The sequence below is a fragment of the Amphiura filiformis genome, chromosome 8, assembly GCF_039555335.1.
Source record: "Amphiura filiformis chromosome 8, Afil_fr2py, whole genome shotgun sequence".
Taxonomy (NCBI): domain Eukaryota; kingdom Metazoa; phylum Echinodermata; class Ophiuroidea; order Amphilepidida; family Amphiuridae; genus Amphiura; species Amphiura filiformis.
In genome coordinates this window covers 43790850-43801291 of record NC_092635.1, presented here as the reverse complement: position 1 = coordinate 43801291, position 10442 = coordinate 43790850, and the positions used below count along the sequence as shown (strand labels likewise).

At 37.8% G+C, this 10442-nt stretch overlaps 1 protein-coding gene across 1 annotated transcript; it reads left to right on the top strand.

The window, feature by feature from the left end:
- The first annotated feature begins 7456 nt into the window (after positions 1-7456).
- On the top strand, positions 7457-10117 carry LOC140159081 (uncharacterized). The gene has a single exon (XM_072182422.1). It carries the CDS (start codon positions 7987-7989, stop codon positions 10111-10113), a length of 2127 nt encoding a protein of 708 aa, XP_072038523.1. The 5' UTR covers positions 7457-7986; the 3' UTR covers positions 10114-10117.
- The last annotated feature ends 325 nt before the right edge of the window (positions 10118-10442 follow it).

Here is a 10442-nt window from a genome sequence, read left to right as displayed (position 1 = left end):
AGTAGTCATACTGCAGTTACTGTCCGTTTTCCTATACACAATACACAGTGCTCTCACCATTGACGCGTGACCCCTACAAATGATGTATGTTGGGAGAATGGACACTTGCCTAGTTAACATCACTGTGTGAAAAATAACCAGCCAATATTTTATTTATTCTCCAAAACTTCTAGCAAATATATTTCTCTAACATGACCTAAAATTACAGCTAGGTTAGATGTTCAGAAATGGTCGTACTTTTGTAAAATATGAGTGAGGGCAAGGCATAGCTAGCCAACTCCCCGTGTTATTTGAATGGAGATTTGACCGAAAATATTGGTATCGGACCGCTCACTTCTGAAGGATGCCACAAAAAACCGGTAAAAGCTACATTTAAATTATTCTAAATAGGTTCTAGAAAATAAAGTTTTGTAACATGTCCTAAATTTTTAGCTAATTTAGGTGTTTGGAGAGGGTCGTACTTTTGTGTTTTAGGAAGGACATGTAAACGACAGATAACACCAAAAATATGAAGAAATTATTTCTAAACCGTGTTAAGTCAAAAATCATTATGTTGCTCATTTTCAAGAATGCTGGTTTACAAAAAGCACGACATTGTCTGATTTCGTGAACAAAGCCACACATAACATTGTTTCCTTTCGTTTCCTTTATAATCGGTTACCCAACTGAAGCTATGAATACGAGCTTTATTGCGATCGCACATGAAAACAGTCACTTGTGCACAACCAGAGAAGATCCGATTTAATCAGTTGAGCTGTTTCAATGAGTGTTATCTTGGTTTAATAGCTTTTAATGGGGTTAAGTCCTGCAAAGGTCGAGATGAATTCTACTGTAGACATGACTGCATCATGTCCAGTTTAAATATTATTTTCTTCATGTATTAATTTGTAAGTATTTAGTGGTGGAGGGTTTTATGTAATGTTATTCTTCTATTTTGTACAGAGCGCAGTAAACATACGAACACATTGTTCACCCAATTGTAATTAGGTAATGTAAAAGAAAGCTTTAACATAGAACTTATTATGTGTTACAATCAACAATATCATTCGGAATCCGGCAATCGTACTTTCGTTTAATATAAGACATCAAGAATGTAGCAATGGAAACAGGCCTTCCTGTTGAATTGTCAAAATGACAATGGGCTGAGATTGAACGTACCAGCCCAGAGGATGATTTAAGGAAGCCCCATCATGCACTGTAAAAGTGTTATCACTAGAGTTTCAACCAGAGGATGATTTAAGGAAGCCCCATGATGCATTGTAAAAGTGTTATCACTAGAGTTTCAACTGCCACTTTACTTTTCAAATCCCATTGAACTCTGTGCAAAAGATGTTGTTTTAGAATTGCCCGTGTGTCATTATTACTTGGTCGATTTCAGATCTAAAGTGATGTATGCATGAAGGATAATTCACACCTTCTGTAGATAACATAAAATGTGAAATCGACCAACTTTTTGAAGGTGTTTTTATTGTAAATATATCTGTCCAAATTCAAATTTAACCATGCACATGTGTATGCAGTGGGCGGGCAGTGGTGTCATGTTCACTCACACAGCTGTGCTAACCGCAAGACTTGCTGGGAAGTGCTTTTAAAAGGCATCCTCTGAGTTTCAACTGCCACTATATTTTTCAAATCCCATTGAACTCTGTGCAAAAGATGTTGTTTAAGAATTGTCCGTGTGTCATTATTACTTGGTCGATTTCAGATGTAAAGTGATGTATGCACGAAGGATAAATCACACCTTCTGTAGATATAAGATAACATAAAATGTGAAATCGGCCAACTTTTTGAAGGTGTTTTTATTGTAAATATATCTGTCCAAATTCAAATTTAACCATGCACGTGTACGTGTGTATGCAGTGGGCGGGCAGTGGTGTCATGTTCACCCCCACAGCTATGCTTCTTAAATCATCCTCTGGTACCAGCCGTGGGACGTGCAATATACAGCCTCCTCGTTTTGGGCCCGTGCTCCATAGCCAAAATTATCAAAAAAGTATCATTATCACCTTCAAAACATGCGGAATCTTCAATTACATGCTTATGAAGCTTGCATATTTTCAAAAGAATGACACATAGCCATGATTACCATTATCAACTCTATTGTACACCTTTCTGTATTTCTTAATAAGGCAAACAAATTCGTGTACATTCTAATCTTGTTATAACTGTATGACTACAATCATCTCACTTATATTTGCATCCAATTTTGTAAGCATATTTTGTTATTACTATCAATAAACCATCAAGAATTAAACAATAATTGTGTATATGGTATATCTCTGTCTTTGAGTCACATTTGTATACCATATCCAACTTGAACCTCGGGGAGGGGCACTCAATTTTGGAAGTGACGGGTAAGTGGCTACCGGAGTCGCGAAGTAGGGGCATATCGGGTACAAAGCGTTATTTTTAAAACTACGGGGTCATTGGGTACAAACAAAATAAAAAAGGGGTCATCAGTATAAGATTTAAAGAAAGGGTCATCGGGTAGAAAATTGTGACAAAATGTAGCAAAATTTTGAAACTTTCGGCATAATTGTGAAAAAATGAAGCAAAATTGGACAGTTTCTGCATTGTTTAGTTGCATTTAGATGATGCTATTATAGAAAAAAGGGGGTTATGGGTAGCCGCAACCAAAGAAAGGGGTTCATTGGGTAGCCGCAACTATAAAAAAAAAAAAAGGGGGGGTCATCGGGTATGGATTGTAAAGTCCATTTTATCACGTTAAAATTGGGAAAATTCTCCCGCGAATTGATGGCTGAACTACATTCTAAAAAATAATAGAATCCAAATTATATGACTTTGGTCTTGTTGCGATGCATTGCACTTACTATTACATATTTTCTTATACCAACAAACAGCAAAATACATAAAAATTAATGAGACTGATTGAGACTCTTTTTATGGTTTTTACAACTCAAGTAAAAATTTGATACGATTGATTCTAAATATATTACAAAAAATAAGGTCTCTCGTCCCAACGCGCAGTCGGGCTTTCTTGTTAGAACGAGGCATTCCCTCATACATTATGTTTAGTCGTGCATTGTGTTTACGCAAGTGTGTCTATGTCCTGTTAAGAAGCATGCTGTTTTCAAAGCCCCATATCGAATTCAGAACTACGTCTACGCCGACTGCGCCAACATAAAACCAAGACCTATAAGCCCTCTATCGAATTGAGAACTACGTCTGCGCCGACTGCGCCAACATAAAACCAAGACCTACACGCAAGTGTGTCTATGTCCTGTTAAGAAGCATGCTGTTTTCAAAGCCCCATATCGAATTCAGAACTACGTCTACGCCGACTGCGCCAACATAAAACCAAGACCTATAAGCCCTCTATCAAATTCAGAACTACGTCTGCGCCGACTGCGCCAACATAAAACTAAGAATTGCGTGCATATCCTATTTGGACATGGACGCACTTGGTTAATGGCCCATGGTGTGGAACCTTGGACGTACTCAAATAATGAGTTTTCAACTGAGTCTACGCCGACCAACACCGTCGGGCTGTTTTCAACCAACACGCCCTCTCTGTCTGAAATTATTTGTCCAAATACCAGAATCCAAAAAGCCATGTCGTGACTGTAGGGGGATTATTTGTCCAACTACTAGATAGATGGCGCTTCGTTGAAGACACTGCGTCTACGCCGACCAACACCGTCGGGCTGTTTTCAACCAACACACCCTCTCTGTCTGAAATTATTTGTCCAAATACCAAAATCCCAAAAGCCATGTCGTGACTGTAGGGGATTATTTGTCCAACTACTAGATAGATGGCGCTTCGTTGAAGACATTTGTCCAAGAACCAAAATGTAAAAGAAATTATGATGTGACTATAGGGGATTATTTGTCAAAATACAAGAAAATATCAAATTGAGGGGGCTATTCCCTTTGAAGCAGCTCAGGGCTGTGCCCATGGTGTGGTGGGTATTGTGTAGTTATGCCCAAATTTCCAACTGTCACACGTCAGAAGTAACCTTTTCATCTATCTTCCCCATTAACCCAAAATATATATTAAAATGGGTTTTATAATCACAAGATGAGTCATCATCCAAAAAGATCTTAATCGTTCAAAAGTGACGCCAATAAAACCACATTATATCGTTTTTCTGCCAACATATATTGCACATAACCGTGACAATGTCTTCTAAAATTGGGGATTGAGAGGCTTTTTGCCAAGTTTATAGGTTTTTGTTTCATAAGTGACGTAATGGATGGGAGATTTAGTGGAGAAAGTGCGGAAATTTTTACCAAAATGCGGTATTATTAATTTATACCACAGGATGGTGATGAAAACTATTAGTTTTCCTGATGGACTGGCCTGGGAGTAGTTTAAAGCCAATGGGATGGCACAAGCCATATTTTTATCCTGATTAGACTAACACAATGAACTGCAGTGCACCTCTTAATACATTGATCTTAAATGAAATGAGTCAAGGAAACCAATTAGCATTTTCATCTCCATATGTCTTGTGGTTCTTGAGTCCCCCAGAAAAACCATGCACATATAGGGAGGAAATGACAACACCCTTATATCAAGCCTTGTGCAGGTGATATCCTTTAGAACCTACATTCCTCTTGTATGTCCGCTTTACTTGTTTCAGTTTTTGTCATGAAAAGTGCTCTTGTGCAGATTTGTAGTAAAAATGGACATACACCTCCTAAAATTCCTCTCTTTTTGGACTTTTGAACAAAAAAGTGGACCTTTGTCAAGTTTCTCCCACTTTTGGACCTTTTTATTGGAAAAATAGAAACAATTGGACCTTGTCCATCTCCGCCCTCTAACTCGCCTTAATTGTATAGGTATATTGCAGACATAGCAAGTGATATGACTTCATTTGCTGGTGTTTTGGTACAGAATTGACGCAGTGCGTTAATCAATAGGCAATGATAAGTATAATAAATTGGACTACCTTAACTTCCTTGATTTCTTATTTGTCATCATTGCTATAATATAGTTCAACAATTAGTTAAAACATGTCTTGTCCGTTTAAACCAGGCAAATACTGCCCAAAACAGGTTTTTGCCAGTTTTTGCCACTTTGCCGACAGGTTGTTAACCCTGACTAATGCATGAATATGTGGAAGCCAGAAGGCCCTAAAATACACAAAAATACTTGCATCTCAAAATGGCCTTTTTTAGTTTTTGCACATAATAATAGGAATATCTGGTACCAAAATAATCCTTCCAACACTGCCACCTATTTTATTGTATACTGTTATCAGCCAAAATGTAAAGCCCTAAATGCATGAATGTGTGAGAGCCAGAAGGCCATAAGTACAAAAACGCCTGTATCATAAAATGACATTTTTGTACTTAGGGCCCTTTGGCTCTGACTCCTCAACATACAATACAAATTCTTCGCTTATATCATACTCTACCTAAACTGCAATGTAGGTCAACTCTCTTCCTCCAAATAAAAAGCTTGGTTTTGTATAGGCTTGCTTTTGTTGCAATTTGACAACTTAAATCTATTAATACTATAATCAGTGATAATAGAAAACCACATTTCTCATGATTCAGTAGACATGTATGATTATAAAAATAGTGAACATTAACTATAGGCCTAATAGTAGAACTTGTGGATCGCAATTATACACTTGCTTGTGATTTGCATCATTGTGCGCGGCTGAAGTATTAGGCTATACATGAGCTTATTTCGTCACAATATTTCAAATCCACCTTTTTAAAGGATCACCGCATTCCTAAACATATTCATACAAATCAGGGAAATGCGCATACCAAATTCATCCCAGCCATACAAATAATCTTTTTCACAAAAAAGTTGGGTAATTTTGGTAAATTTTGATTAAAGATCGTCTGTATTTTTGTTTTGCATAGAGTTAAAGAGGAAGCCCCGCCAGACATGCCAGAGCAGTACTTCTGGGGTGAACCAACCCTACCTGGTTAATAAATGAATCAATGACAAGGTTATCTCTGAATTTGACAGGTGCTAATTGATGCAATAACATTAAAACATCAATTAGCACCTGTCAAATTCAGAGATAATTAGATAACAAGGCAGGCTTGGATCACCCCAGAAGAACTCATCTTTAAAGGATAACAATTAACATACTGATGTCTAAATAGACAATATTGACCTTCAAAGTCTGTGTATAGCAAGCTTAACATCAATGACGCATACTCGATTTAATAATCAGGTTATAGGCCTTTCAATACTTTATATCGCCATGATCAGACTATGTTGTCAATTTCATGTCATACACCATATTAATTAAGCATGGAATTTAAGTTTTCCACATCAGATGTTAATTTGACGTTTCCGAGTGAATTTTGAATTTCTTCTAAGAAACGTCACTTGGCACCCACACACCTGACGAATAGCTTCTTGTGCCTCTCTCGATGACGTCACAGTGTGATAACTGATACACATCATGAACATGGCAAAGCTAGACCCACGGAATGTTTAATCATAGAATAGAAATAGAACTAGTTTTGGTATAGCATTTACAAAATTACATTGGATTATTTTATTTTGTTGTCAGCGTTATCTCCTAGATTTCAGATGCTAATGCGTAGATATATATGCTTGACATAAAAAATTTTAAAACATAATAGTACCAAACTGTATTCCGTTATCATAACTTACAACGGGCATAAAAAAAAGAAGCGTAATCGCGAATGAATGTAACGCTGGCGTGATTGTTAGACACATCACAATCGAACAATCGGCCCTCATGAATACGCAAGAATTCACAGCATACAATGCACGGGGACTTTGACTGTTGATACGTGCTCTGTAGTATAGTAGTATGTGCATGTAAGTACCTCATCCTTTAACCATATGCTTTAACCCGAGTGCACTATACCCATATTTTTAATTCTAAACTTATACCCAGGTTAAATAAGAAATAAATAAATAAATAAATAAATAAATACCTAACTCTACGAGGTTTGTTCTAAAATGATTATACCAATATCTAAACAAAGAAAAATTAAAACATCACTTATTAAATAAAAATGCGGGTAAAATATTTACCACAAAATGTGGTTGAAATCTGGCCATGCAATTAAGTAAAATACCCGCTAATGAGTAGGCCTATGAGTCCGAAGTCCACCACAATGAACCGACATCTAATATGAGGATGAAATTCAAGTACATTTGCTTAAAACGAAAATAATTGTCAGAGTTCGAGTAAGAGCATGGTCTGGTGGTGACTAGACGAGTGTAGACTTTATCCAAATCTGTCGTTTTGAACTGAAGCGTAGAGTTTTGAAAAAATATATAAACACAGTTGTCTTTCAATTATCATTTTAAGTGATGATATTGTATATACTAACCACAAAAGTACACGATATTGTAGCTATATCCAGTACCGCGTGCCACAGTCATCCTAATAGTCAATGTCAATTATTTCAATATCTTTTCTTTTTCCCTCAAGTTCATTGACAAATGAGCGCCTTTTCATCATTAATCATCCTTTGTATAATTCTAACTCAGGCCTCTCATCATTTGCCAGTATTCGGTAACTGCATTTTATTAAACGTTAGGAAAGAGCCTGTCAAGGGTGACCATTTTGATGGATCGCAATAACTTCTGTTTAAACGATATCCCATCCATTTTTGTTTGGAGCCACAAGTCAAGCTGAGAACAAAACAATAAGTCATCAGTATTCGGTGTTTTGGTTTTCCATTGGTCACATCGATACTACAAAATGAAGTAATACTATAATGCGAGTTAGTGAAATAAAATAGAATGTAATGTTGAAAACAGAGGGAGTCAGAATTTCCTTCCGGACTAAATCATCTACTGGCAGCACTCCATTTAAAACCTAATTCTAGACCAAATGACTATTATACATACGTATGGCGGGAACTATAGAGGATATACAAGTTTCACTTCAGCGTGTGTAGATTCTGCTCTCTCACGTAGCCGAAGGTGAATTCTCAGTCAGCAGACTGCAGAGCACAAAGTTAAGACGTTTTTAGACATCGTACTTCCCTTAGTGGAGTTAAACATCTACAATGTGCAGGATAGTTAACTTGTGCTTTATACTGTTTACATTCGCTGTTTTGCTGAATAGCGTTTGTGGAATATCCGTGAGCAGACGACCAAGCGATGTTTTCGCTACCGAAGGCGAAACAGCCGACATCAGTTGCGATGTTGACCGGCGAGATACGCGAAACCAAATTATTGGATGGATGCATTTCAATACGGAATCCTTTATTTCTTATGGAAGACAAATCATGCCATCTTTAGATGCTGACAAACGATCGCGCTATTCGATTATTGGAAGCGAAGTTGATGATGTTTTTACACTTCATATTGAGGGTATCCGCAGCGTGGACGCCGGGATCTACAAATGTGGCTACTACGGTACTGGCGGGGCTTTTACGCCTCTCGTGCAAGCGGTCATCACCGTACGACAAATAGCGGGTGTCGTAACGATACCTCAATGTCGGATTTCACCAGTGGAAGGTAGAACTAATCCTTCGACCCTTGGAGTAGGAGATATGGTTGATTTTATCTGTTCTTGGAAAAACGATTCATTTGTGTCTGGGGCCTCTTGGGCTAGTAATGGTGTATTGCTGAATACAAAATCAGACAATCAATTTGTATGGACTAGAAAGAGACTCTCACCAAATGATAATGGTCAAAATTTTACTTGTACCTTAAGAACATCGCTTGGGATCCAGGTGCCCAGAACATGCACCGTGTCACCTTTCCGTATTCCACCAAGTGCTATTGTTTTACCTTTGGTAGCAACTGCAAATGTTGGAGAAGCAGTGGAATTCTCTTGCCGAGGGCAGGGCCTTCCACAAATTACATCCTTCAGATGGACGTCGCCGTCAAGTGCCACAGAAGGACTCTTGCGGAGTTACGCGCAACCGTCACGTATACAACGACTCAACAATAACATCCTTCGCATATCAGATATCCGACAGGAAGACGATGGTACTACAGTATCGTGTGAGGTACAGGTACCATCGGGAATGTCGGCAATGGCGTCGGGGACACTCCGAGTAATTCGTAATGTCGCCACAACACCGAAAGTGACGACATCGGTGGATAATATTCGGCATGTGGAAAAAGATCCTCCGATAAATGTTCCTGTTAGTACAGACAATATTTTTGAGAAGAATCATGAAGTTGCTGTGACAGACGAACCTACGGATGTGACACTTAGGGACACATTCGCGTCATTCACAACGGTAGAGAGTAAACATGGAGACATAGACACAACTGATGTACTCAATAACGAAACAATTATACTAAATGTCAATAGAAACATCATCATTGTCTTAGGTGTATCAGGATTGGTGTTGCTGCTTTTGTTGATAATAACCATAATAGTTTCTACGATAAAAATCTGCACCAAAGATAACCAACGGATGAAATTACAAAATGGACAATTGCCATTGCAGGTTCTTAATAACGATAGTTATGGACAACTTTTGTCGCCGACAACAACATCGGTACAACGCGATCATGAAAAAACATATGAAGAAGTATCATTAACAACCATAGTAGCGATGCAAAAGGAACAAAATGAAGACCCGCCGAAATCACCTGAAATTACTGAAATTAAGAAACCATGTCCGATATATGCTACACCAAACAAACTTAAAAGGAACTCAAGTCCGTTACCAGCAAGGGTGGTATCCCAATACGTAAATATGCCATCTGAAAGACTATCACAATATGATACACCAACTCCCACCAGACCTACAACACCTCCGCCGCCACCACCTCCTCCTCGGTATGAAGATGTTGTTTTGCCTCCTGCGTCTTCTCCGAAACGTCACAGACCTCTGGGTCCTGCACGGAGTTGCTCGTTTAAAAGATCCTCTTATTCCGCATTAGGATCCGAGGATGAATTTAATGAATCTGCATCCATGGATGATATGAGAACAAAGTATCTCGCAGCTTTTAAAGAGGAAGAAGAAGGTCCTATGGAACCAGTTGATGTTAATCATTCAAGAGGACTTATCGAAGATGAATATGTTCAATTAGACACAAGAAGAGCTTTAAATGTAGAAGGATTGCAATATGCAGATTTGGACTTGAATGAAAATGTCGGAGGGGAAATAAGACCGCCGCAATATCCGACTGAATACGCGCGAATTTCAACCATGTCAACACCGTTGTAGCCTTTCGTAGAAAGGTCATTGAATAAGTATTAATATATGTAAATTTAACTTTACAACTTCTGTCATTCAATTTATATTATTTTGATGTTCATTCTTCGTTAATTATTTGGTAATAAAAATCAAACCATAGATAATTGTATATGTCCTAATCACTCATCGTAATTGCAAAAGTAAACAACATACAAGTCAGTTTTTTGTAGTTCATTTTAAAAGCGAAAACAATTGATTCTATATGTTGTTTAAAACATATGTTGCAATGAAAGCCATTTTAATCATCATGACAGTACGCAGACAGAATCAGAATCTTCTGCCGAACTAATATTATAAAA